This window comes from Ziziphus jujuba, chromosome 7 (assembly GCF_031755915.1).
Source record: "Ziziphus jujuba cultivar Dongzao chromosome 7, ASM3175591v1".
Taxonomy (NCBI): domain Eukaryota; kingdom Viridiplantae; phylum Streptophyta; class Magnoliopsida; order Rosales; family Rhamnaceae; genus Ziziphus; species Ziziphus jujuba.
The window spans coordinates 4,824,868-4,851,715 of NC_083385.1; the positions used below are offsets into that span (position 1 = coordinate 4,824,868).

Below are 26,848 nucleotides of genomic sequence, written 5' to 3' on the forward strand. Positions count from 1 at the left end.
CTATTTTTATTGGACTTAAATGTTCTTTTGATTATATTCATGCGGGTTTGAAAAGTGTTAGGAAAACAGATTATATTCAGAGTCATCAGAAAATTAAAAAAAAATTAAAAATCATATTTATTAATTGTCTTTCATGGACATCTAAAAGGGGTCCGTAATTTACAATGCAAAGGATGCGTGGTTGTGGTTAGTTGTTTTTTCGTTTTTAATAACTTAGATATCATTTGGTAACGTAATCTGTTTTTCATTTTTTTTCCCTCTCTCTTTTTCTTTTTCTTTTTTAAAAAAAAAAAAAGCAAAAACAAGGGGGGAGAGAGAGAGAGAGAGAGAGAGATGAGTTTGGCTACCATTTTTGTGTTTTCTATTTTTATTTTTAGAAAAAAACCAAAAAAAAAAAAAAAAGAAGCCTTTGATAACCAATACAAAAACAAAAATGGGTTTGGTAATCAATTTTTGTTTTTACAATTCGTTTCATTTATTTTTGATTTAGTTGTTGTCTTAATTCATTTGTTGGACGTACAATTTTTTTCATCGTCTACATCGAAGTTTAAATCCTAAATTTGGAGATTATTCTTAATAATTTTATTATTAGGTCAAGTCAACAAATATTATTTTTGTTGGACTCATAGTGCTCTTTTGATATTATTTTTAGTCATCAACCAAAAAAGGTCATATTTATCACCATAATTTAGAATCCCAACCTAATTACAAAATAAAAACTATAATCCGATTTATAATCTATTTTTATTTATTTATTTATTTTTGATAATATGTAATCTATTTTTATTGATTGTATATTTTTTTATTCTCATCTTATTGTAGTGTATAAAGTTATTCACAAAATAAAAAGCAGTGTAAAAGGTTACGAAGAAAGGCACCTGGTGTATAAAGTTTTATGTGAAAGTGTATAAGCCCAAAATGTAGAAGTTCTTGTGCGGCCGATTGCTGGCGCGCAGGTGATGAGAAACGACGTAGTCTATGAAGACGTTTCGGTCGTTATTACTTTGCCGTTAAGAAATTCTCTCTTTCCTCTCTTTCTTTCTCTCTGATAATTGGATCTCCCAAAAACCCTAATTTTGACTTCAATTTGATTCTTTCTCTTATTCTACGCTCTTTTTGATACCCAATCTGAAAACTAGTAAGGTAATTAACCTTCCATACTTCTCTCTAACATGATTCTTTCCTATAATCTCCAGTTATCTCTTTATTTTCACCCCCACAAAAAAAAAAAAAAAAAAAACCGATTATCAAATTGTTATTTTTATTTGATATGCAATCCCTATCTATTGAATTTTAATCTTCTGGGCTTTTTTTTTTTTTTTTTTCCCCATCAATTTCCTCGAACAATATGAAATTCTGGTTCATTGTGAATTATGCTTGCATTTTACCTAGAAAGCTAAGCTACTATGTTTGTTGCTCGCATTTGGCAGAAATTGAAATCTATGATGCAAGCTAGAAACCCCAATCGCGAAGAGCCATCCACACCGTTAATGGTATTTATTGTCGTCTATACTCGTCGTATTGTTTAATTCCTTTTCGGTTTTCATGTCGTGTGCGTTTATTTAACTATTACGCTTAAATGTTTTTTCTTTCAATAGAAATAAAGGGTTTTTCCTTTTAAATTTTGATTAAGTAATTGAATATGTGAATATTTGTGCTTTCGGAGTCATTGATCAGGTTGCATTAGAGCAGTTGTATTGGGATTTATTTCATATTTATTTTGAAGATTTGGATTTCATTTTACCATTTTAAACATTTGAATATCGTTATTTTGTTTTTGATCAGGCTCAGAATGATAGTTTACCATATGAAGGACTTATCCCTCAGCTATTTACATCTGTACCAAGTCTAAATGAAGCTGCCTCTTATCTTGCACAAACAACCTCGTACTTAACCGGCTGTTTCTCCGACAATTCAGGTAAGTTCCTCCTCTGTTTCATATCATCTGCCATTGCCTTTTTCGCTTCAATGTTTTTACATGGTTGTACCTTCTTCTTCTTCTTTATTTATTTATTTATTTTTATTCCCCCTTCCCGACTTCATAAATAAGAGGCTAATGCTAGTTCCAGCAGCCTGCTTTCCCAATTTTAACTGATGCGTTTAATTTTGGACACTTCTCTTAGTTTGATCTAAGCTTATAACATGTACTATGTCATAAAATGTGAAACCTTAAATACAATTTAGTCATGGCTCTTCAAATTTTTGTTCTTAAAGCATGTCATTTGTTTCTAACGAAGTAGATTTTCTCCTTTATATATAGTATTTCCTTATCTCTTGAAGGCATTTTTCCGTTCTGAAAATCACATTTAGTACGATTCTTAGATGACTGCAATAGCGTACATACATGATCAGGCCCCAGGCTTTAATATGATTATATTTTTTATTGTTATCTTCCTCTATGTTTGTTCATTTTTGCAGTAGAGCGTTCTTTGGGAGATGCTGAGGATTCTAATGCGTATGATCAAGAAATGGTAACATTATCATCTAGACAAACCAGAGGATCTGCGGCTAGTTCTAGTGAGCATGTATCTTCAAGTGGAACACATTCATCAGGTGAAGAATCATCTTGTACTGCAAATGATTCTTCCTCCATCCAGACTGGAATCTCTTCAGTAGTTTCATCTGAAACTTCTACTGCCCTCGTAGAATCAAATCATGCTGGCCAAAATGGCATTTCTATCTTTCAAGGGTATTGGCGCTCAACATATCATGCATGACTGTATATTTAAAGTAGTCCTTTTTAATTGGATGTGAATATTTAAATATAATTCTAACCTGTCGTTAGCTCTATTGGTAGGAATTCTTTTCTTTGTTATATAATGTCCCATTTCTTTTCTGGGAATGCTTAATAGCCTGAAAATCAATATTAAACCATATCCATAAATATCTGTTATCTCTGAAGTTGATTTTCTTTGAGTGTTTTGCTTTATGCAACATACAGGCTTACTGACGCTTTAGTAAACATGATAATTTCACTTTCAGCCTTATTGATCGGGTGCGAAGAACTGTTCGTGGTTCTGCAGATGATATTGGATGGCTGCAACGTGATTCAGGAATGCCCCAGGTTGAAGATGGAACAGAAAGGTTCATGGAAATTCTTGAAAGTATCAGGTATGTCTTGTTTGCATGTGCCTGCTATGCTTCTGCTTGGTATGGTTATAGCTATGTTGATTCAGTTGTTTCTCTGTCTGACAGGCATGGTGTCCACAGATTGCCAAACTCTGTGGTTTACTTGCTTGTTCCAGGTAGAAATTTTCATTCTCCTTTCGTGAAAGGAATTTATTAATAAAGTCTAATATTTCGGGGATAGGATAGGGTAGGAATAGCTCCCTTCCTTTCTTTCTGTCATTAATGTGGCAAAGCTAAAATCATGCTCGTGATCATCTACTTCTACAATTTACACCCTGCCCATAGGATATCTATGCCAAGGGACATGTATTGGTTGAGTATAATGATATAATTATTCTAGGAAGTTGATTATAATATCTTTTGAATATACAGAATATGGGAAATTTCTAAATAAGATTTTTACAATCAGACTTGACTACTTGTGAATTCAACTATCATACGAAGTTAAGCAAACAATAGTTGGGAAGTTTGATCTTTTTTAACAGTGTACCAATGTTAGCTTGTATAATGTGAGTGTTGGATTACAGAGCCTTTTGTCCTTTCCTATTTGGCTGTGATTTAATTTGCTTTTATGTTGGTTCTAAAGTTAATTTAGCTTTTTGGTTATACTTTTGATTTGCTTCTAAGCTTTTTGGTTTTACGTATGTGTTAATCTTGGTTACTTTTTTGCAATTGACAGGTCTTTTCAGCAACCATGGCCCACTATACTTTGTTAATACAAAAATGAGTTTCTCAAAGATGGGTTTGGCATGTCATATTGCCAAGATTCATAGTGAGGTATTTTATTTATTTATTTTTGAAAGTTGTATGTGCCTTAATTTTACTTGCACATTCTAAACTAAGTTTTGGTGATAATGAATAAGGCTTCGGTTGAGAAAAATTCCAGAGAGATCAAAGAATACATTGAAGAGATCTATTGGGGTTCTGGAAAACGTGTTTTGCTTCTTGGACATAGCAAAGGGGGAGTAGATGCAGCTGCTGCTTTATCATTGTATTGGTCTGATTTGAAAGATAAGGTTGCTGGATTGGCATTAGCCCAAAGCCCATATGGTGGTAGCCCAATAGCATCAGATATCTTGCGAGAAGGACAGATTGGTGATTATGTAAATATACGGAAATTAATGGAGATTCTGATCTCTAAATTAATTAAGGTATGATGATATGTTATTCGCTGTCTCTGTCTCTGACACAGTTTACATGTGTTGTGTACTTTTTCCCTTTTCAGTTTTATTTATTCGCTTTGCTCTAAGTTGACCTCTTACCTTAAAAGGAAAGTTTCTTCTTCTTGATCTCTTCTCTTCACAGACTAGATGAAACAGGATAATGTTTGATGCGATCCATAAAAGCAATCTTATTGTAGTCAAGTAATTATTCTGTTTGGGTGATTGTTGTCATTAAAGATGTATGATAGGTCGTTCATGTGAAAGAAGTTTTCATTTACTCCTTTCCAGACTATTACAGTGTGTTTTATATAATGTGATGTTTGCTCTCTGTGAAGGGTGATTTGCAAGCTCTCGAAGATCTTACTTATGAGAAGAGAAGAGAATTTTTGAAGAAACATCCTCTGCCGAGGGAACTTCCTGTTGTTTCATTCCACACGGAAGCTGCGATTACTTCGGCTGTTCTAGCCACGTTATCTCATGTTGCACATGCTGAGCTACCTGTGGTTGCTCCATTATCTGATGGTCAACCAACAAAAGTACCGGTAGTGATGCCCCTAGGTGCAGCCATGGCTGCTTGTGCTCAGCTGTTGCAGATCAGATATGGAGAGAAGAGTGATGGACTTGTCACTTGTCGAGATGCAGAAGTCCCTGGATCCATTGTTGTGCGGCCAAAACGGAAATTAGACCATGCCTGGATGGTTTATTCATCATTGAAAGATGATTCTTCTGAAGCAGATGCATCTCAAGTCTGTGAGGCTCTTTTAACGTTGCTTGTGGAAGCTGGGCAAAAGAAAAGACACGAACTAGCAATGAAAGACGAATAAGCGAAGTTCTTCATCTGGTAATGCTGTTGTTAACTTGTTTTACTCCATATTTCTGGTTAAATTGTATATATATGATATGCATGGGTATTTAGAAGAGAAAATGCATATTCTTTACAAAACTAATACCAAAATTTAATGGGAAAAATTATAGGAAGCGAGGTGAAACTCGTAAATTTTTTTGAGTGGCAAATTAAAAGTTTCATGCCACGTTTGGTTTAAATGAATATAGTTTCTTCTTTGTCTTTCAATTAGTTGTCTTTACCAGGAGGAATTCAACCATACGTTTTGTATATATATTAGCTGGTGCTTGGATAGGCAAATAGTGATGTTCTTGTGTTTCCCTAATTGTAATATTTTACATTTTATATTTTATTGTTTATATATTCCTTTGAAATACGAAACGACATGGTGGTGGACGTTCGGTGTGTTTCTTTTTCATTTTTGAAGTGGAAATTGGGTATTACTATGGCTTGAAGGGTAGTCTATGAAACCAAAAACCCTATAATGATTGCTCTTGTGTTTTTCTTATTTTATTTTGCTTTTTGTTTTTGTTTATTTAAAGGCTCAAAACATGTCTCATTGGTGTTGAGGATTTGACTCCGGAACAAAAGAAGTAACAACGCTCAATTTGAAGTATAAATAGGCAAGCTAGAGTCAGGTATCTGCCAAATGGTTTTACGATGATCCACTGGAGAGTATTTCCATCACGGACGTCCACTTTATTTCTTAATCACCTATCTAATCAATTGTCGTTTTTATCAAACTTTCACTTTTATTTTGTTTGTTTTCATTTTTCTAAGTGTTTTTTAATTATTATTAAAGTAGATGCTATTTGATAGAGTTCGCTTTAATCCCAAGTAGAGTTTTCCCCCAAGACAAATGAAATGTTAAAGTTAGCAGCTTTAGCATTGTAATTCGGAATCATATAATAAAGAGCTTGGGTAAGGGTTTTTTCATAGTTAAAATTAATAATCTAAAAATTGTATTAGTTTTGTTGCCACTGAATTCGTGAACAGTAGTGTAAAAAAATAGAAAAGAAAAGAAAAACACTTGTCATTACTCTATATTTTATATTTAAATAATTATTTAAGAATATTGCACATACGTAATCTGACAACTTAAATCACCGTATAAAAAAAATTCACATTTCCAAATTAAATTTTTAGAAAATAGCAAGCGCTTTTGTTTATTTGGTGATGGATTCGTGTACAAACCGTTCTGTATAAGGTGGGTTCGAGTCTCACCAGCAAAAAAAAAAAAAAAAAAAAATTCCCGACTGAAACTGAACACTGATCAAACTGGAACCACAGAAACCAAAAGGAAAAATAGAGTGACCAGCTGGTTATGCATAATCCCACAACAACCCAATTGTCTCAGCATTTCTTTGAGGAAAGTATTCACGTAATCATCACGTACGCACGAACAGCCAATCAAAGACCAGCATTCGCTCAGTTCTGTCCACAGCCTGGTGACATAGTTTCGCACCTTAGATTCCCCTAACAGAAAATCCGTCCCCCCAAATTCTCCGAAATACCCTTCTACGATTACGAAATTCCATGCTCGGCACCATCCTATTCAGAAATAGAAATAAAAGGAAGAAAATAATAATTATATATTTTATTATTATTCTCTCTCACCCCCTATTGAGCGCGCGCGCCAGAGAGAGAGGGATGAGATAGATCACTTACGTTTTCACAGAGAAAGTCACCGTCACTCAGAGAGAGAACGAGAGAGCCTCGAATATTTGGGAAAATTTTAATAGATTTTTTCAAGTATTAACTGGTCGATTTCGGAGAGTTTTGAGTTCAGTTTTTTTAAGGTTTTTGTTGTTTTTTTATTTTTTATTTTTTGTTGTTTTTATTTTTATTTTTTATTATTCTGCGGAAATAGAAACAAATAATAATTGATTGCGTATCTAGGGTTTGGTATTTTGGTACTGGTTAGGGTTTGTTTGATCGGGAATCAGTTGCTTTAGTTTATTTTTGTTTATGTTTTGGAGTATTTCGTGTGATGTGAGCTGGTCGCGAGCGTATTGGTTTTTAGGGTTTCAATGGGAAGCACCGGTGAGCATGACCGGAAACGACGTCACTTCAACTCCATATCCCCGACTGCCGCTGCTGCTAAAAAGCAGCCTTTCTCGTCCATGTCCGAGGATAAAAAGGTCAGGTCCTTGTGCTTTTACTTTCTCGATTATTTTTTTTTCTTCTGGATTTTACGATTATTGAGGTTTCTGGCACATTATTAAAGAAACCTGATTAATTTGTTAGTTCGTATTCGTGGTACAATTTGTATTTATCGTCTAATATCCTAGTGGTTCAATGGAAGTTCTGGAAATGGAAAATCTGATTTTAGAATGTTTATTGTTGCTACTTTTATTTTGATGAATATTTGTTGTTCTTATTGAATTTGATTAAATTACTTACATGGTTTTAGGTTCTGTGTTCACTGTTTTAATTGATGGGAAATTGTCGACCTCCTTTTGATCCACCTCTTGTAATTAATTGTGAATTTGTCATGATTCTTTGCATTTTAGTTTTACCCTGATTTGCATGCAGGTTAGCTGCATCTAAGGAACAAGAGTTGCACTCATTATATGTAATTAATTCTGGAAACTGTAAAGTCATTCATTATTCTAGTCCTGTAGTATAACAAATAAGAGTTGGTTCTCTCCCTATCTATGCATCTAACTTGATGATAGCATAACCACATGTTGCCTTGGTGTACTTGCTGCTGGACATCAAATTTGGACTTATTTCCTCTTTTCATGATGTAGCTTGATATTACTGTTCTTCAATATCAAAACCAAAAGCTAATACAGAAGTTAGAGGCTCAGAAATTTGAGCATGCCGCTCTTGAGAGTAAGTTATCTCAACTAAAGGAGAAACAGCAGCCATATGACTCCACATTAACAGTGGTCAATAAGTCTTGGGAAGAGGTGGGACATTTTCCATTGTCCTTGTGTATCTCGATTATCTTTTCAAATTTGATGTGGTTTCTCTTTTTTATGCATGCAAGTGTGTACAATACTTGATGGGATTTTGATAATTTATTTTTAACAATAGCTGGTTAATGACTTGGAATCATGTTCCATCCATACAAGAGATTCAAGTTGCAAGTACGAAGTCCAGCACAAGCCAGCCATGGAAGGTAAGGATAATTTTTCACACTATTTACCTGATTTTTGTGTGTTTCTCATGCATTTATAAATTTTACTGCATATTATGCTTACGCATAAACATTACAGTTTGCTTTAGGATTAAGGGGTTGCTTAAAAATTTTAGGCTTAGCACTAGTGTCATTAGTAAGGATGTAATGATAAAAATATTTTTTATGTTCAAAAGAATGCACTATAGCAATGATATGTACTTCATAAGCATAATGCATGTGTGTTTTATTTTGATGTTTCTTTCCGTGTACAGTGTACTAAGAAGTATTTGATCATTAAGATATAGATGTTTTAACATATTAGTTGTTACTTATAATCTCTCTTTTCTGCGTTTTCTTGTTTCAATCCTATTGTTGTAAATATATTGCATATTTTAATTTATTTTGCTAATGTCTGATTGTGCCCTTTAACCTGTGGGAATTTCTGTACTACAATTGTGGGTATAAACTTATATTCTGTTGTATTGTTTGTCAGTTGGAGCTCAATCTATTTTCCAGGAGGCTTTTCTAAGTCGACTTACAGAAACAGGTGCAACCGAAAGTTCATCTACGTATGACCTCCCTAATCAGATGGAAGTAGATAGAGAACCTGCCTGCGAGAAGACTAAGAAGATCATGCATAATTTAGCTGCTGCAATTGATAATTTGTGGCATCTAAAGGATGGAGTATATATTGAACTAGTGAAAAAGACTTCAGAAGATGGTAAGAGCTAAGCTGTTGGATGTATCATGTATTTTAATTTTGCATGATATTTTATGTAAGGCAGTTTGTTTTCTATTATTCCTCAGTTTTTTATTTTTTATTATTTTTTATTTTATGAATACTGTTCCTCTTCTAGGTTCTTGTAGGCAAGAGACATCAGCTGCTTTAGATACAGAAGTTAGGAACTTGAGATTGGCATTTGTTGATGTTCTTTTGAAGCATAGATCCGTTGCAAAAAAACTGCAGAGCCACCAAGTTGTTGATGCAAAGAATAAAGCTGCACTTAAACGTTTGAGAGGTAACTTTTCATTTGTTGAGTGATTTGTTTTCTTTATTGCAAGGAAATTGTATAACCAAGAATGTTTGAAATATGAACGGTGGTCCTTAATGTTGTTGGGGTTCCTCTTAGCACTAAGTAGGATTTCATGATTACAGCCTTAATAACTAATTAACTTATGAGTGCCAAAAATTGTAGTATTTACTTTTCTATCGTATTCCTAAATCAGTTTATGGTGCGTAATAGTTAAGTACATTCAAAGATTTATATAATGTCAAATTGATCTTTTTCTAATATATGAAAGTTTATCTACAGCCATAAACTTACAGAAAAATATAATAAGTTTGAGTGGATTCATTATACTCCTTGAAAGTTTTGGGGAATGTTGACTGAAGGGTAATGTTTGAGAGGTTACGACATAAAAAAATAACTAAAGAAAAGAAGGAAAGAAATTGGATGATCTTTAGTTTCACTGAATGTTCTGTGAGCTTAATTTTTGAGCTTTGCTTGGATTTCTGAAGGGGAGTTGGAAAGTACAGTTGCTGAACTAGAAGAGAGTAACTGCAAATTAGCATCTCTTAAAGCTCAGAGAGATTCTGCAAAAGGTGCAATATTTCCAGTTTTAAATCTAGGGAGCAAACATGTTGGTGGTGATAAAGTTAGAGATAAGGCAAAAGATATGCAAGATATGGAGTCTGCTCTCAAAGAGCTAATGGTAATATATCGGCCTTCCTTTCTTGGTTCATTTTTGAAAATTCCATTTTATTAAAAGAGTTAAGCGGTTAACTAATTTGGACTTCTGCAGGACCAAGCTTCATCTCGATTAGTGGAAATAAAAGGTCTTCATGAAGAAAGGATAAACATACTGCATCAGTTGTCTGATTTGCAGGTTGGTTTAATCTATAATCTTTAATTTTCTGTTAATGATAAGTCTGGTATCACTTTAAGAGGATCAGTTTGCAAAATCAGATTCTGTTTCTTCAATCATATAATAACATGTTTCATTAGCAGAAAACATTGAAGAATGTGACAAGTATTTCTTCCTCCCAAGCTTATCTTCTAGTGAGAGATCAAATCGAGAAGTCCAAATCCGAAGTTTTCGGGTATCAGGCCATGTATGAGAAACTACAGGTTGTAACTGGTCGGTAGTTTCATTTATGCCTTCATCTTTCATTTTCCTACCAAGATTTTATTCTGATGCTGACTGTAACTTATTCCTTGGAGATTGTAGGCTGAGAAGGATAATCTTGTCTGGAGGGAAAGAGAACTGAATGTTAAAAATGATGTAGTAGATGTTGTTCGAAGATCGTGTATACTTGTGGATTCTAGAGTAACTGATCTCAGGATAGAAATACAGAAACAAATTGATCAAAGAAAAATGATCGAGGCTAAATTGGAAGAGGCCTCAAAAGAACCAGGTTACAAGATGTCTAATAATTTTGTTTGAATATGGAATGTGTCATTCCTCTGTTAGTAGTGTTTACTGAAATTTTGATGAAAATGATCTGCATTTCAGGAAGGAAAGAAATCATTGCAGAATTTAAAGCTTTGGTTTCTTCATTTCCTGAGGAAATGGGAAATATGCAAGGTCAATTGCGTAAATATAAGGAGGCTGCTTCAGATGTTCATTCTTTGCGGGCAGATGTGCAATCTCTTTCAAGCACTCTTGATAGGAAGGTTGGTTTATATGTCTTGGTCTTGCCGTCAAGTTCTTCTATGCAGTTGGCCTTAATTTGTTTTTAATTATTTATTTAATCTTGAACAGTTGAAACAGTGTGAAACTTTATCCTCGAGATCCACAGAGCAGGTTGCTGAGATACAGCTGTTGCAATCTGTGGTATGTGTTTTTGTTACTTGATTATGTGGTTGACATCCAGTGGAGGTTTTGTAGTTTTGTGACATTATTTATTTTTAAGTATTATATGAATCTGCTAAGTTAGATTTTCTGTATGAATTTTGTGTGCCTGACTTCCTGCATTTGTATTAGGAATAAATTCTGTTTAAGGTGAAAATATTTTGTGTAGGTCTAATCTGTTTTGTCGATTTATCTTGTTAGAAACACTTTTGGAGGTCAAGTCATTTATGAACTTTACTGGACATTACTTGTATATGGACATTACATGTGAAAAGTTTACTGTTTTATGGCCTTCATTGCTTCTTTTTGACTGATTTAACTCAACTTAGTTATTGCCTCTCCTTGTTTTTTGTTTTAAGGTCCAAGATTTAAAGGAGAGTGAGTTGGAGTTAATGCTGATTATGGAAATGTTTAGACGTGAATCCACTGATACAAGGTTAGACTCTCTACAATATTACAGTCCTTTCTTTGTAGCAGTTTATAATCTGATGTACCTTGCAAGGATGGGGTTTGCGCGGCTCTTTAATGATTTAGGGACTTTAAAGTTTTAAGCTGTTCTGCAATTTTGTGATACTATTTATTCTTTATAAATTGTTTCATGTTAATAAGTAAAACAATCCGTTTCATAAAATTTTATGCTTTTCCTTAACATTTCTTAATTCTTCTTTAATGTTGGAAATACTTATGTTGCATGTATGTCGGATCTATGTGATTGATGTGTGACTGATGTCATTATCCTTGAAACCCTCCTTTTTCTTTTTTTTTTTTTTTTTTTTTTTTTTTTTTGTGGTTTGTGTCTGCCCTTCTACAGGGAAGTCCTGGAAGCCAGGGATTTGGAATACAAGGCATGGGCTCATGTTCAAAGTTTGAAGTCCTCGCTTGATGAACACAATTTGGAATTACGAGTTAAGACGGCGAATGAAGCTGAGGCCATATCTCAACAAAGATTAGCTGCAGCAGAAGCTGAGATTGCTGACCTGAGACAGAAGTTGGAAGCTTCTAAGAGGTTAGCTCTATTTTTTGATGATTTGAGAAGTCAATTCCAAACACTGCCATAGTCGAACTTTATGATTTAGATATATATATATATATATATACACACACACACACATATACATATACTATTTTTCAAATTAGTATTTATATTTCAGAAAGACTGTAACCGTTTAGGCTTTTACTATGTTCAAATACATCAGTGGGGATATAATGCTAGAAGCTTTGACTGTGCTTACTAAAATTTCTAAGGTACTTCATTGACTAAATTTCCAGGGTTTGATTGTTGTTCACTAAGAGTATTTGGATGAGCTTTTTAACTGCCAACAGGCTCGTTTAAATGGATAGAAGATTCTCTTGAATAGTATATGGTTGTGGGGTTGTTTATAACATAATCCTTCTTTTGGAGTAAAAAGCATTTCTAGGCTTTTTGAAAATTCCAAAATTTGAGCTTCTCTGGAAATCCAACGAATCATCTTATGTGGAGAGCTCATATCTTTATTTCTTTATCTTAAGTGGCCTGGCTAATCATTTGGCTATACTCTCTTTTCTGTTGAAGATGATAATTTTTTTCAATAGCAACTTTTAATTTAATTGCTATTTCAGGGATGCATCAAGACTTTCGGATGATTTAAAATCCAAAAATGAAGAAAATGAGGCTTACTTATCAGAAATTGAGGTTAGATCCTGTTATTTTATGTGGATGGGATCTGCCGATCGTACAATCATGAATTTAGTATAACATTTTAGGTTTTTTTTTTTTTTTTCTCCCTTCAGACGATTGGACAAGCATATGACGATATGCAAACTCAAAACCAACATCTATTGCAGCAAATTACTGAGAGAGATGACTATAACATTAAGGTGAATAGTTTAAGACATCATTTACTTGTATTTGAAGATTTATTAATTGGTTGCTTCCCCTCTCTCTAAATGCTTGTGACTCTTGGTTTGCCCAAAAGATGTTGGCAAGAAATATTGGGATACTGTCATTTGATTTTTATTGTTAATTTGCTTTCTTGACTCGCATATTTTCGACTATTAATCATGTCTTTTCGAATTGTGGTTTGGGATGTATATTTTTTCATTATAATGTGTCCAGATATCACTATCAAGAAGCCTGACATTAGCAGTGAACCAATAATCTCTGTTGAAAGTGGTTCAGATTATACATTACATTTCTTAGTTATTTAAAGGGAAAAAAGAAAATGCAATGGCTGAGTTTACTCTTAATTGTCTCTGATGTTTTGGTTTATGCTAATGACGCAAAAATATGTTGTCTATTTTTTGTTGCTTATTAATTTTGTTTATTGTCTGACATATTCTTATTGTCTTATCAGTATAAATTAGGTTAAGAACTTTGTTGTCCTTGATGCCTTTATTTGCTGATACTATAAAAATATGATTGATCTAAAACAAAAGCATGCTTCTGTCCCAAGTTTATTTATCACATGCTACATTATTTTGGCTTATAAATGTACTAATTGCAATATATTTAATACGTGGCCTTGTTGCCCCTTGCAGCTTGTTTTAGAGGGTCTGAGGGCAAGACAGCTGCGGGATGCTCTATTTATGGAAAAAAGAACACTGGAGAGGGAGATCCAACAGGCCAATTCATCTCTTAATTTCTATGACATGAAAGCTGCAAGGATTGATGAGCAGGTATTTTTGAGCTTCATAATAAGTATGAAACAACTAAGACAACTAATTTTTATCATGTGACTGATACTTGCTTTGCAGTTGAATATTTGCTCTGAACAGGTGCAGAGACTTGCAGAAGAGAAGTTACAAAGTTCAGGTTCTTTGGAAAATACCCAAAAGAGATTGCTGGATGTCAGAAGATTGTCTCAGCAAGCACGGGAGTCACTCGAGGAATCACAATCTAAGGTTGATAGAAGTCGAGTGGCTCATTTAGAGCTGCAGTTAGAACTAGAGAAAGAAAGGTACAAACACATTCACTCATTGCAATATGTTTTGTTGTGCCAGACTCCACGACTCATCTTTTGTTGTTCATCAGGTTTGAAAAGAAAAGAATTGAGGAGGAGTTGGAAATTTTAAGGAGAAAGGGTTCACGACTTCGAGCACAGACAGAAGGCTCATCCATTATTGAAAAGCTTCAACAGGAACTTGGAGAATATAGAGAAATATTAAAGTGTTCTATCTGCCTTGACAGGACAAAACAGGTATGAATAATTGAAGTTGAAGTTCTTCGTTATAATTTGCTTTTCACCTTGTATGGAGTGATGAACAGTAGAAAAATATTCCAACTGAATGTGTAAAGCAGAAAGGGAATCTGACTTGGATCTTTTGAAACATGACTGACGTATATAATGTGGCATTCATTCATAAACGTTGGCAATGGATCATAGCGAGTAAGACAATCAAAGAATTGCAGGAAATATAGGATAGTAACTAGTTCACTGTGAATATTAGGTGTATATTAAATTTCTTATGTTGGTGGGGAGAAAGGATAGATGGTAAAAGTGAGAGTTTAGGTGCCCGATTATCCCGCCATAAAAAACCTGCAACAACTTTATTTGCTTTTTGTTGGATTTTGTATTTTTATTTAATTAACTAGATTAGAGCATCTTTCTTCTTAGGTATAATTCTTGGGATTTCTTTACCCGTGCAGGTCGCAATTACAAAATGCTACCACTTGTTCTGCAATCCCTGCGTGCAACAAATTATAGAAACTCGTCATCGCAAGTGTCCAACATGTTCCACAAGTTTTGGACCTAATGATGTCAAATCTGTATACATTTGAGGGTCTTCGAGTCTCTGGTATTTTTATATAAATAATATTAATTTATTTATGTGACAATATATTTTATTTATATTTATTTTTCTTGCTTTGCTTTGAATGTAGCATGGACGTTTTGCTTCGAGTGGCTGTCGTCAATTAATTTTTTAAGGGTTATTACTAACCCTGAAATTTTTTATTTTGGGCACTATGGTTCTTAAATTGATGTTTTTGATGCACTTTTGTCTATAAGCTGTAGAGTGCGTGCATGTGTATATATATATATATATATATGTATTTATGTATATGTATATGTATACATGTCTTCTATTTTTTAGCAGTTTTGAGATATGCAAGGTAAAATGCAGCTTGTGTGTTCTAATGCTAAAAATTAGATTGAAAAATATTTTGATGACAAAAGTGCACCAAAAAGTTGAATTTAGAGAACCAAATTCAAAAGTGCCAAAAGAAAAGCTTTATAAGGACCAAAGTGGAATCATGATAATGGTTAAAGACTAATAACTCAAATTTTCAGAGATGTCAATAATGATTGTTTTCTTTTCTAAAAGCATACATCTTCATAAAATAAATAAGCGATACAAAATATTTGAAGTACTCTGTAGCCTGAAATTGAGGATTGTTTAAATTTTTTGTAGAGAAGAGATGAACTCTTTACCGTATAAGAGAACATTGGAGGAGATGAAAAGAAAACCAAGAGAACAAGGCCATAAAAAGCATATTAATAGGTTGATCTCTTTACTTAATTGGTACCAATTTTGAGGGTTTGTTCAAACTTCATACGCTATGAAATATGACAACGTTTGAGATGACGCACATATCAACAAGCTCACATATTTACTCGGTATGTTTTTGGAAAAATACTATGCACAATTTATATATAGGAAACATCAGTGACAAGGAAATAATTACGAGCAAGGCCATGGTTACATCATCATCTAGACTAAAGTCCAATATACCATCCTCGATATTGCAATTTAAACCTGCAAGTCCAAATAAATGATAAGAGATTGTTAGAAAAACGAACAAATTATCTTCTGAAATAAAATAAAGGAAATAGAAAGAAAAAAAAAGGTAAATAAATGTTCTAAATAAGCTATTCACATTCTTAATCCGCATGTTACCTATCCCTTGGTTCAACTGCTAGAGCTGCCAAGATCAAAATCCATAGTATAATCATATTCAATAGTTGGAATTACAGAGGCAACAAACTTCAAGAACAAGAAGAGGTACCTACACAAAGAAACAAATAACAAGCGAACAAAAAAATATTCAAATTAGAATAGAAGTGCCATAATCTTAATGTGGTTCAACTCTAGCTGCGTAGTGGTTGATGCAGACATACATGCTCTTGAAACAAATTATCAGCAAGTGTTTATTTTTTAAGGTTCAAGATTAGGTAATTGTGCAAATTTTCCATTTTATGTTTTAATTGCGGAAGGTTGAAGAATAGCATTCAGATAGAAATAATATTCCTACGACTTCTATATACCTTATTCGTGAAAATTGGTCGGCTCAAAGGTCGGATTAAAGTAATCAAAAATCACAACTACAATAATAGAAGGGAGCTAAAAGGGGCACTATCAGTTATTCAACCATTCACTAGAAAGGCTCAAAGATGATATTGCTAAATTGCTAGCATGATTAATGTTTTTAAAATTCTTTTTGAAGCAAGTGTTGTTCATGATACGTCTATTTAAAGTTGGTTGGTTAAAGGGAGAAAATTACTTATCAACTTCTGGTTCAACTCCACGGGACATTAGTACATCAATGATTTTTTTCATCACAGCCCCATGTCTACATGGATGTACAGATGCATGCTTGCCAGGCATGTGGGGATGATCCTCAATGGTTACCTGCAACCAACCATTAGACAAGCTAGAACATTATTGAAGAACAGGGCAGTGCAGAGTGGAATTTATTAGAAATTTTTTACTTTTTCCCTCTCTGAGAATTATTATAAACACCTTCTCACCATGCTTGTAGAGAATGCATCACTATAAGGCCCATCCAACTCCATTAGATAAAAGAGTACCCCCCATATAAGAATACCAAGATAAGAAGGGAATCCAAAGAAAATTGCAATGATGCATGCTAATGCTAATCCCACATGCATGGATATATGTCACTTTTCCAGTGGGAGTTGGGTGGGCTAAGCATTTCTCATCTACAAAATGAAAACAAATCTAATGGACTAGCATGGGTTGATTAACATGCATCTTCCAATCCTACACAGGATATCTATTTATCTCCAACTAATAAAACCAGATAATAAATACCACTTGAAATGGTGGCAAACAATTGTGAACAGTGTAAAGGTGACATTTACAGGACATATGAAGAATCAACTCACAGTTTTGCGTGCATGATCTTGACTAACATCTTCAAGCACAAGCTCTGGTTGTAGAAGCATCCTTGACTAACATAATCATAAAGATATTTTACTTAGTCCTACTAGTTCAGTTAAGAGAAGGATTGCATTAACAAAGGAAAAGTTCCCCAAAATTACATTTCAGAAAACAAGCAATTTATGGAAGAGCAGAATATCCATGTAAAATTGAACTTAATACTCCTTACAGCTTCCAAAAAAAAGAAAAAGAAGCAAGTATTATCACGAACCTCATCATACCCAGTAAGCCACACCCGTGGAGTTTGATAATATTTATCATACCTGTAAATGAAATAAAATCAAACAAGATACTATTTGAATGGCTGAATTTGCTATTTCAGGATAAATAAGAAATAGGTATTCTTCGTCTGCCTTGTGAAGCTAAACAAAATGCAATGAACTATTGAAAACTTCAAATTGTAAATGGGAAATACTGTAATGGCTAAGCAAATAAAAGAAAAAGACTCTTACGTGATACTGACATCATAAGTTCGGGTACGTAAAATATTGTCATCATCAGGTTCATGAGCCACAATATATGTAGATTGCAGGGTCGCCTGCAATATTTTGGAATCGTGAAGCAAAAACAATAGCCATAGGTGAGATAAATCACACTAAGCATATAAAGTCCAGTTATACTAAATACAACCATGCAACAATTGTCTACTAGTAATATTTATTTAGCTTAGCGTGGATTGTACAACTTGCATCAAAATTACGCATCACCTAAATATAATCTTTCATCAGCTAATGATCACTCAACAGTTAACAACTTACAGGATCATCCTCGATATTGTCAGGTTCTTCAAAATCCGCCATGTCAGGAATATCTTCTTCATCTTCCCCACCAAAATATGAGGGGATTGATTTTACAGCCTTGTTCGTGCTGATTTCTAAGGATTCCATGGAGGGCAAGTTTTCCTCCTCAGCATTTTTATCTGCCAAAGATCAGAGGCAGTATGTGTTAACGTTTAACATAAATACTGAGGTGCACAAGTTTAAGAGTAACTTACCATTTGGCTTTCCATGGGTAGCTAACCAGCCATCATTATCTTCGTTATCAAGAAGAACTTCCCCACCTGCAGCTTCATACTCCTCTTCTACAGATGCAGCTCTCCTTAAACAAGGAACTGAGCAAGAATTGAATAGATTATCCTTACTTATTTTTACAGGTTCACAAAAATTTAAGCCAGTGATATCAATGCACACAAATGAAAAACTAATCTTTTTAACCACATAAGGAAGGTTTTGAAGCAATAATAATCGCCAAACATGGAAACTGAAAACTGCTATTAATGACGATTACCCAAAAAAAAAAAAAAAAAAAAATAGAAAAACTATTGATGACACATTTTCTCGTCTATAAAATGATTTTATTGTGAAAATTTCATCCATAAATGCGAACCAGGTAGTACCAAAGAATAGAAGAAATTCCGTAGTGGATAATTCTACCATTACAAGAAACGAAAACACATCATACCATTTCTAGTAATCAAGTACTGCTTTTCAGGTGGTAAATACGGTTTCCGCTTGCTTGGGTCACCTGATTCCCTAACATGACGTCAATCCAATCCAAATATAAGAAAACCATGGCCCAAAACCTTATCTGAAACCAAGAATAATAAGATAAACCATTTAATTGAAAAATAGCATCTATGAAGTTACTAAGAACTATTCCATCATTCACTTTGCATTTTTCATATCAAAAAATATCCTAAACTTTAATGTTTCCTTTTTTATAATTATTTTCATAATGCAATTTCTTCTCTCCCCCTCCCCCCCCCAAAAAAAAAGAAAAGTTTAGCTAAATGGAAAATCCATTGCTTTTATTAATATAATCTGGATTGAATATTATCAACAGTAAGTTTTCCAAAGGTCCAAAGGAACAGCTAGTTTTTCAATCTAAAAAGTCAATAATCTTGATAAAAAAAATAATGAAATAAAACAGCAAGTCATTAGAATTATAATTCAATACCTCCTTGATTAACAATCCCCATAAGCTCTAAACAATTACAAAAATTCTCAAATTTCTCAAAAATTCAAAGAATCTATTAAGACGCAAAACTCTTTTTCATGTCATAAATCAAGTAATTAAATCCTGAAATTAAACCCTAAAACAAGCTCCAAGCGAATTCAACTTTCATGATCAAACCGCAGCCATAACAAGAAGCGATTAGTGGATACTAAAACAAAGCCATATACAATATCCAAACCAAGAATTCAAACATAAAAAGAAAGAAACTCAAAATTGTTCAATAAAAATTGCAAGAGAAACAAAAATAAATAAAATTAAAATTAAAATTTAGCAGCAAGAGTAGGGAAAAGGGAGGGGAATTAATCACCAAGACCAAGTAGGGCACTTGGAGACGAGGTTGTCACCGGCGACAACGAATTCGGTGACGCTGAGAACGCCTTTCTCTTTGAAAGCGGAGACAGTGCGAGGTCCCGTGATCCTCTCCACGGTTCCTTTGAAGGCTTCGTGAAGCTTCTGCGATAGAACCATCTCTTTTCCCTCTCTCTCTCTCTCTTCAATATTCGAGCTTGGCTTCAACCACCACCAGCGAAATCCAAAGAGCCAAAGAGAGTACGGATCCCAATGTTATTTGAGTGGATTAATTCAGCAAAACACCGCCTCTGAGAGAAACACAGAGATGGTATGGCACTTCCAATTTCGTACGTGCGAGCGAAGCAGCAATAAGACGACGAATCGTTTGCGTGGCTATGTCGTTTGTCCCTCCAAACTTAGCCTGGTAAATTACCCTCGCTCCCCCTTCTAATTTCAAGTTTTTTCTAATAAATCCTTCTTTTTTTTTTTTTTTTTAAACTGCATATACTCTTTTTTGTAGTTTTAATTATTTATTTTACAGAGTCTCCTTCTTTTAGTCAAATTTTGAAATATAGTGGTCAATATGGCTTAATTTTTTTTTATTACGATAAAAATGTCCTCAAATATAAAATGTTAAAAGTAAAAAATAATTACTTCACCTTTTAAAACTTATTTTTTAGATAAGTTTTCTTCGTCCCAAAAAAGAAAAAAAAAAACTATAAAATGCCACCCTTTGGCCAAAAATAATATTTAAGTTTGTTTACTTTTAGAATATGTTTATTTGAGGGCAAGTTAAAGTGCATTCAGGGTATTTATGCAAAGTCTCAAAGCAAAGAAATTCCTTAATAATAATTATAATAATAATAAAAAAACAAAGAAATCTAAAATAAGATATTAGGAGGACCTTTTTGATATGAATGGATTTTGATTGGTTTAGAATTTTCAATCCACTACAATTCCACTTGAAGTACAATTTCAATTATTTTAATATTGTATAAACATCAAAATGTTTATCAAATTTATTTACACAATAATATATATTAAAATATTATTAATATATAAGCTAAATAAAAATAATAAATTTTAAATGAATTAATAAATAAATAAAATAAATCAATTAAATATTACCATATATCTACTATATCATTTAATAAATATTTTAGTAACTTTAGTATAATTGATGTTGTTTTATGATATTTTGACATATATGACAAATTGTAGAAGACATAAATGTAATTTAGTTTTCTGAGTTTAACATCAGAAACATTTTATTTTTACTTCAAATAACAAAAGAAAAAATTAAATGTGTCAAGACCTGTCCAGAATTTCTTTCTCGGAACCCTAGACAAGCCCTGATCCCAGGAAAATACCACCGAACCTTCCAACGGAAAATCTGGCAGCACCTCCCTTAAGGGTAGGATTTACCAAAAATTACCTGCACCGAAAACACACTTCCATATTCATCCCCTTATTCCTCCCGCAAAACTACAAATTGATTCCACAATTTACAGCATTCCACAACAATAACGGCAAACCAGTGCATAAATAAAACATAAGTGTCCGAGTAGTATACATAGCGTCAATGAAGTGCTAATCAACAGAAAATACAACGAAGATGAAAGAAATAATACAACTGAAATGAATGAGTACAAAAGTACTTCTCGAAACACGATAGCGGCGGAGAATTTGTTCGCTCCGGAAGAACGTCTACCACCCCTTGCACCTAAGGGAACGGAACTTAAAAACGTGAGATGCTAATCATCTCAATGAGTGACCCTAGCTACTGAACACTTTTAATAATAATAATAATAATAATATAACAAATAAGGGAATTGAATTAATACCAACAATTAAACCCTAAAAAAACAAAATAATAACAGTTGGAAATAATAATTTTCTCTCAAAACTCTCACTAATCACTCCGTTGGAAATGTTCCCTTTTTAAAACAATTTCACAAAACCCGATATTCGTACTTCCCGAAAACCAAGGGATCAAACCATTTGATAAACAATAAATAAATAAATATCCCAATATATAATTAAAATGTAATAAATCATAATAAATAACTTTGAACACTTTTGGGGTTTAGAACTTCATCTGAAAATTTACACTTAATGCGCCACACCATATACCGGTGATGCCCTCCGATACCCAGCGTCCTGAGCACCGACTGGCGGGGAGATTAAAGAGAAAAACTTGCAAACGGCACTTCGGCATCCCGACAGTACCGCTGCTGAAACCGTCATCCTGGCCAAGGAGGGGGGCGGCTGTGGCCAATATCAAACTTGCCTGATCACGGTCCAATGGCAACTCATGGGAGACATAATACTTGTGCACTAAACCACATATACATATATTAGAACACCAATACTGTATGAATGCGTCTAAAATAATTATTTAATCAACCGTACCGTTCTTTCCAAAATTACCGTGGGAAATATATTAAATTTTCACACTTACCATCTCGCATATTTTTATTTAACAAACCGGTACGAAACATCGATAATAAGTAAAACAATAATTTTTCTCGCAATACGAGGTTCAACAACTAAAATACCGTGGGCATAATTATAAAATTAAACCACCATTTTAAACAAATATTTTCATAAAATATTTAAACCAACTATGCCCAAAAATAATACTTAAAACCACGTATGATTATTACCGAAATATACTTTGCTCATGCATAATAAATAAATTAAATCACAATAAAATCATAATTAAATTGTACCACATGAGCATAATTTAAATACCAATTAAACACCAATTAAACATAATTAATTGCCCAAAATATTTTTTTAAGGTGGGTCACTCACCTTAAGTGCGTATATCAGCTAAGATCCTCCGCAGGATCAACTCCACTACTTGCACGCGCACCTAAAACATCCACAGTATATCAACCAAATATATTAATATTTTAATCGGATAACTCCCAAATGGGTACCCGGGGAGCGAACACAAACGACAACTAAAAGTTACGAGTTATATACCGAATTGAAGCTTGAGTGATGAGGATCACGGATTCGGTCTTACTTTCCAGTGATCGGACCTGAAGTGGCCGGAATCTCGCCGGAAAGCTTTCGGGATTCGACTCCTCAATTCTCTCAAACTGTCGCGAATTGGCGAAAAGGATGCCGGATTTGGATTTAGGAGGTCGGAATCAATGGACAGGGACTGGCAATGCAACTGGGTACTCGCCGGAACAGTGACTTCCGGCGAGCCGCCGCGGTTACCGGCAACCGTCACCGGCGGCGGCGCATGCGGTGGCTGTTGGCTGAGATTTTTTGGCTGTTTTGTAGATCGAGGGGAGAGGATTCCAACGGGACCGGAGTGAGGCAAACGGAGGCCGGACGGCGGAGAAATCGGGGTTTGAAGATTTTCAGCCCCTCGCCGGAAAACGCTCCGATCCCGGAGCGTCGGATGTCCAGTGGCCGTGAAATTTGGTGGGTAGGCCGGACTTAAGGAGGTGTTGAGGGGTGGCTGGCGCGTGTGGCCTGAAAATGGCCGGAAACAGGGCAAACGGTGGTGGCCGGCAGTGGAGGGAAAAATCGCCACCGAGCTTCGCCGCCTCGATCCGGGCGCGTCCGGCGACCAACGGCCGTGAGATTTTGGGATTTGGCTGGAAATGGGAAGTCGCTTTTGTCTGGCCGGCGCGTGTAGGAAGAGTCGGTCGGAAAAGTGGACGATTCCGGCGGCCAGTCGGTTTTCTCTCTCTCTCTCTCCTTTCTCTCTTTCTCTCTCTTCCCTAGCGTTTTTGCCAAATAAAAGCCACCGTGGTGATACTGTTCATCTACGTGGACCAATCAGGTGATGACACGTGGTGTTACTGTGCACTTAAGCCAGATATAATAAAATATTACGGTATCCGGCGAACTTCAAACCTCCATAACTTTTTAACCAGATGTCCAATTTAAGCGTGCTGCTAGTCTATGAACTCGTATCGACGAGTACTTTACAACCATACAAGAGTCAAAATAAAATTACACAACAAGAAAAAGTCAACTACGGGCACCTTTTGGACTGTTTGCACCTCGACTTGTTTTGCCCATAACTTTCAAACCGTAGCTCCGTTTTTGACGTGCTACTAGTCTATGAACTCGGGGCATCATGCAATTCGCCACGGTATCCTGGTCAACTAGAAATTCCAACTGGGACAAAAAGTCAACTTTTGACCCCCTCGATCAACGATCAACCTCGGTCAACGTGCACGGATTCCGCTGCGATTTGGGACGGGGTGTTACAAAATGCGTCGCACAAAATAAATAACGACGTATCGCACGGAATCGCTTAACGTGCTGTTGCTAATCCATAAGACAACAAGCGACGCAGTATGAGAGTCGCCTATTTTTTAGTTTTTAGCGATGCATATTGACTTTTCGCGATACATTTTGTCAATCCACTTATAGCGACTCTTATTTAGCAATGCTTCACAACAATATCGCTAAAAATATATTAGCGACTATTTCATATAGAGTTGCTAAATATATTAATCGCTAATAAGTCGCCTATTTAGCGATGCATTAATAGAGTTAACTATTTATTATGATAAAAATGCCCTCAAATATAAAATGTTAAAAGAAAAAAATAATTATTTCACCTTTTAAAACTTATTTTTTAGATAAGTTTTCTTCGTCCAAAAAAAAAAAAAAAAACCTGCAAAATGCCACCCTTTGGCCAAAAATAATATTTAAGTTTGTTTACTTTTAGAATATGTTTATTTGAGGGCAAGTTACAGTACATTCAGGGTATTTATGCGAAGTCTCAAAGCAAAGAGATTCCTTAGTTATGTAATAATAATTATAATAATAATAAAAAAACAACGAAATCTAAAATAAGATATTAGGAGGACCTTTTTGATATGAATGGATTTTGATTGGTTTAGAATTTTCAATTCACTACAATTCCACTTAAAGTACAATTTCAATTATTTTAATATTGTATAAATATCAAAATGTTTATCAAATTTATTTACACAATAATATATATTAAAATATTATTGATATATAAGCTAAATAAAAATAATGAATTTTAAATGAATTAATGAATAAATTAAATAAATCAATTAAATATTACCATATATCTACTATATCATTTGATAAATGTTTTAGTAACTTTAGTATAATTGATGCTATTTTATGATATTTTGACATATATGATAAATTGTAGAAGATATAAATGTAATTTAGTTTTCTGAGTTTGACATCAGAAACATGTTCTTTTTACTTCAAATAACAAAAGAAAAAATTACAACCAAGAGCTTGACATCAAATAAACATAACATCTTTGTTTTGACTCCAAATAACAAAAGGATAAATTAAAAACCGATAAATTTGATGTGCTAAATTGGAAAAGGACTTGTAAAGAAGCTACTTTTACTCAACAAAAATGGCTCCTTTGGAATTCTGTTTAATGGGATGAGAAAAAAAGGTGGCCTCCCTAAAATTCTCATAGGGAATCTATGGGTCTTTGAATTAGGAATATATCAACAAGGTCACATTTCACCGGATAATTGTTTTCTGTACGACACCAGTAAATATTTTACAACCATTATCTTCTAAGCCGTTGTTTTTGAAGCACTTTTGTACTTGTATGGGTTTTACAAAATGAACCACTGTGCGAAAATTGATATCTAGCGACAGTTATTTAGCGATGCTACAAAACAAATGCGTCTGAAAAAATAAAATCGCGACTCTAAGATTAATGCGTCAGTAAAAGTTCAATAAATATACGACACATCCCAAAACAATCGATGTCAAACGGTCACTAAAAAAAACAACATGCGACACATCGGTGAAGAGTCGCTGAATATGCAACCGAATATAGTCGCTTTTAATACTGTTCGTACATTTTATTTGAATTGTATTGTTTAAATGCTAGACTTATGAAAAATGATTAACCATCCACCTATCTATGTTTACATTATAACAAAATTTAGTTATACGAGGTTGTTGTTCAATTATATAATTTTTCATGTACAGTTTATTCTTGCAAATCTCTTAAATAATATTTTTTTTTCTTTTTTTTTTTTAAGATATTGGTAACAGGCGACGCACAATGAAGATTGTGTGTCGTCTGTTCTCTTTTTTTTTTATCAATTTAATTTTATTTCAATTACAAATAACCAGTGAAAATATTAGAGCAACATAACTGAACTGCTTTATTTTTTATTTTTTATTTTCTTAGATTTTGGTAACAGGTGACACACAAAGAAGATTGTGTGTCGCCTGATCTTCTTTTTTTTTGGTTATTTTTATCAATCTAATTTTATTTCAACTACAAATAATCAGTGAAAATATTAGAGTAACATAACTAAGCTGCTTTTTTTTTTTTTTTCAAAATATTGGTATCAAATTAGGCGACGCACATTGTACGTTGCCAAATAGTAATAGGTGATGCACATTGTACGTCTCTAATTAGTAATAGGCGACGCACATTGTGCGTCTCCAATTAGGCGACGCACTGAAGAAGGAGCTCAATTATATTGCTATAATATTTTCACTGGTTATTTATAGTTGAAATAAAATTAGATTGATAAAAAAAAATTAAAAAAAGAAGAAGATCAGGCGATGCACAATCTTCTTAATGCGTCGCCTGTTACCAAAATCTAAAAAAATAAAAAATAAAAAATAAACCAGCTCAGTTATATTTCTCTAATATTTTCACTAGTTATTTGTAGTTAAAATAAAATTAGATTGATAAAAAGAAACAAAAAAAAAGGAGAACAGGCGACGTACAATCTTCATTGTGCATCGCCTGTTACCAATATCTTAAAAAAAAAAGAAAAAAAAATATTATTTAAGAGATTTGCAAGAATAAACTGTACATGAAAAATTATATAATTGAACAACAATCTCGTATAATTAAATTTTGTTATTTCAACTACAAATAACCAGTGCAAATATTAGAGCAACATAACTGAGCTGTTTTTTTTTTTTTTTAAATATTGGTATCAAATTAGGCAACACACATTGTATGTCTCCAAATAGTAATAGGCAACACACATTGTGCGTCTCTAGTTACCAATATATTACCCAAAAAAAAAAAAAAAAGCTCAGTTATGTTGCTTTAATATTTTCATTGGTTATTTGTAGTTGAAATAAAATTATATTGATAAAAAGAACAAAAAAACAAAAAAGGAGATTAGGCAACGCATAATCTTCTTAGTGCGTAGCCTATTACAAAAATCTAAAAAAATAAAATAAAAAATAAATCAGCGCAGTTATTTGCTCTAATATTTTCACTGATTATTTGTAGTTGAAATAAAA

General features: G+C 33.7%; 3 protein-coding genes across 8 annotated transcripts; 2 read left to right on the forward strand and 1 right to left on the reverse strand.

The window, feature by feature from the left end:
• The first annotated feature begins 888 nt into the window (after positions 1–888).
• LOC107422700 (uncharacterized) lies at positions 889–6,070 on the forward strand. 3 transcript variants are annotated; one of them, XM_016032199.4, is made up of 10 exons: positions 892–1,143; positions 1,431–1,493; positions 1,786–1,918; positions 2,419–2,689; positions 2,983–3,111; positions 3,196–3,245; positions 3,809–3,906; positions 3,993–4,280; positions 4,628–5,133; positions 5,679–6,070. In XM_016032199.4, the coding sequence occupies exons 2-9, from the start codon at positions 1,443–1,445 to the stop codon at positions 5,114–5,116; spliced, it is 1,509 nt and encodes a 502-aa protein (XP_015887685.3). In that variant the 5' UTR covers positions 892–1,143; positions 1,431–1,442; the 3' UTR covers positions 5,117–5,133; positions 5,679–6,070. The 3 variants fall into 3 exon arrangements, with proteins under 3 accessions (XP_048335428.2, XP_015887685.3, XP_060675073.1); XM_048479471.2 differs by lacking the exon at positions 5,679–6,070 and having other exon boundaries at positions 889–1,143; positions 2,422–2,689; positions 4,628–5,532; XM_060819090.1 differs by lacking the exon at positions 5,679–6,070 and having other exon boundaries at positions 4,628–5,532.
• Positions 6,071–6,394: 324 nt separating this feature from the next.
• LOC107407264 (E3 ubiquitin-protein ligase BRE1-like 1) lies at positions 6,395–15,940 on the forward strand. Of its 3 annotated transcripts, none has more exons than XM_060819089.1 (20): positions 6,395–7,277; positions 7,890–8,051; positions 8,179–8,263; positions 8,757–8,984; positions 9,121–9,282; positions 9,783–9,976; positions 10,067–10,150; positions 10,273–10,392; positions 10,493–10,679; positions 10,778–10,938; positions 11,027–11,098; positions 11,476–11,552; positions 11,928–12,122; positions 12,716–12,788; positions 12,887–12,973; positions 13,634–13,771; positions 13,850–14,052; positions 14,127–14,292; positions 14,742–14,890; positions 15,506–15,940. In XM_060819089.1, exons 1-19 carry the CDS (start codon positions 7,167–7,169, stop codon positions 14,871–14,873), a joined length of 2,637 nt encoding a protein of 878 aa, XP_060675072.1. In that variant the 5' UTR covers positions 6,395–7,166; the 3' UTR covers positions 14,874–14,890; positions 15,506–15,940. The 3 variants fall into 3 exon arrangements, with proteins under 3 accessions (XP_060675072.1, XP_048335427.1, XP_048335426.1); XM_048479470.2 differs by lacking the exon at positions 15,506–15,940 and adding an exon at positions 14,976–15,048; XM_048479469.2 differs by lacking the exon at positions 15,506–15,940 and having other exon boundaries at positions 6,396–7,277; positions 14,742–14,949.
• On the reverse strand, positions 15,580–19,985 carry LOC107408512 (autophagy-related protein 3). 2 transcript variants are annotated; one of them, XM_048479472.2, is made up of 10 exons: positions 19,599–19,985; positions 18,737–18,807; positions 18,270–18,386; positions 18,034–18,194; positions 17,728–17,813; positions 17,487–17,538; positions 17,221–17,286; positions 16,596–16,723; positions 15,972–16,100; positions 15,580–15,850 (listed from the first exon to the last, which is right to left on the reverse strand). In XM_048479472.2, exons 1-9 carry the CDS (start codon positions 19,757–19,759, stop codon positions 16,004–16,006), a joined length of 939 nt encoding a protein of 312 aa, XP_048335429.1. In that variant the 5' UTR covers positions 19,760–19,985; the 3' UTR covers positions 15,580–15,850; positions 15,972–16,003. The 2 variants fall into 2 exon arrangements, with proteins under 2 accessions (XP_048335429.1, XP_015870009.1); XM_016014523.4 differs by having other exon boundaries at positions 15,992–16,100; positions 19,599–19,982.
• Between the last annotated feature and the right edge of the window lie 6,863 nt (positions 19,986–26,848).

Excerpts from the sequence above, each read along its gene's own strand:
- LOC107422700 (XM_016032199.4), top strand. The coding sequence starts at position 1,443 with ATGATGCAAGCTAGAAACCCCAATCGCGAAGAGCCATCCACACCGTTA. Across the intron at positions 1,494-1,785 it reads AGCCATCCACACCGTTAATG|GCTCAGAATGATAGTTTACC; the intron begins GTATTTATTGTC and ends GTTTTTGATCAG. Across the intron at positions 2,690-2,982 it reads GGCATTTCTATCTTTCAAGG|CCTTATTGATCGGGTGCGAA; the intron begins GTATTGGCGCTC and ends TTTCACTTTCAG.
- LOC107407264 (XM_060819089.1), top strand. The coding sequence starts at position 7,167 with ATGGGAAGCACCGGTGAGCATGACCGGAAACGACGTCACTTCAACTCC. Across the intron at positions 12,789-12,886 it reads CTTACTTATCAGAAATTGAG|ACGATTGGACAAGCATATGA; the intron begins GTTAGATCCTGT and ends TTCTCCCTTCAG. Across the intron at positions 12,974-13,633 it reads GAGATGACTATAACATTAAG|CTTGTTTTAGAGGGTCTGAG; the intron begins GTGAATAGTTTA and ends TGCCCCTTGCAG.
- LOC107408512 (XM_048479472.2), bottom strand. The coding sequence starts at position 19,759 with ATGGTTCTATCGCAGAAGCTTCACGAAGCCTTCAAAGGAACCGTGGAG. Across the intron at positions 18,808-19,598 it reads AAGTGCCCTACTTGGTCTTG|GGAATCAGGTGACCCAAGCA; the intron begins GTGATTAATTCC and ends ACGTCATGTTAG. Across the intron at positions 18,195-18,269 it reads TACCCATGGAAAGCCAAATG|ATAAAAATGCTGAGGAGGAA; the intron begins GTAAGTTACTCT and ends GATCTTTGGCAG.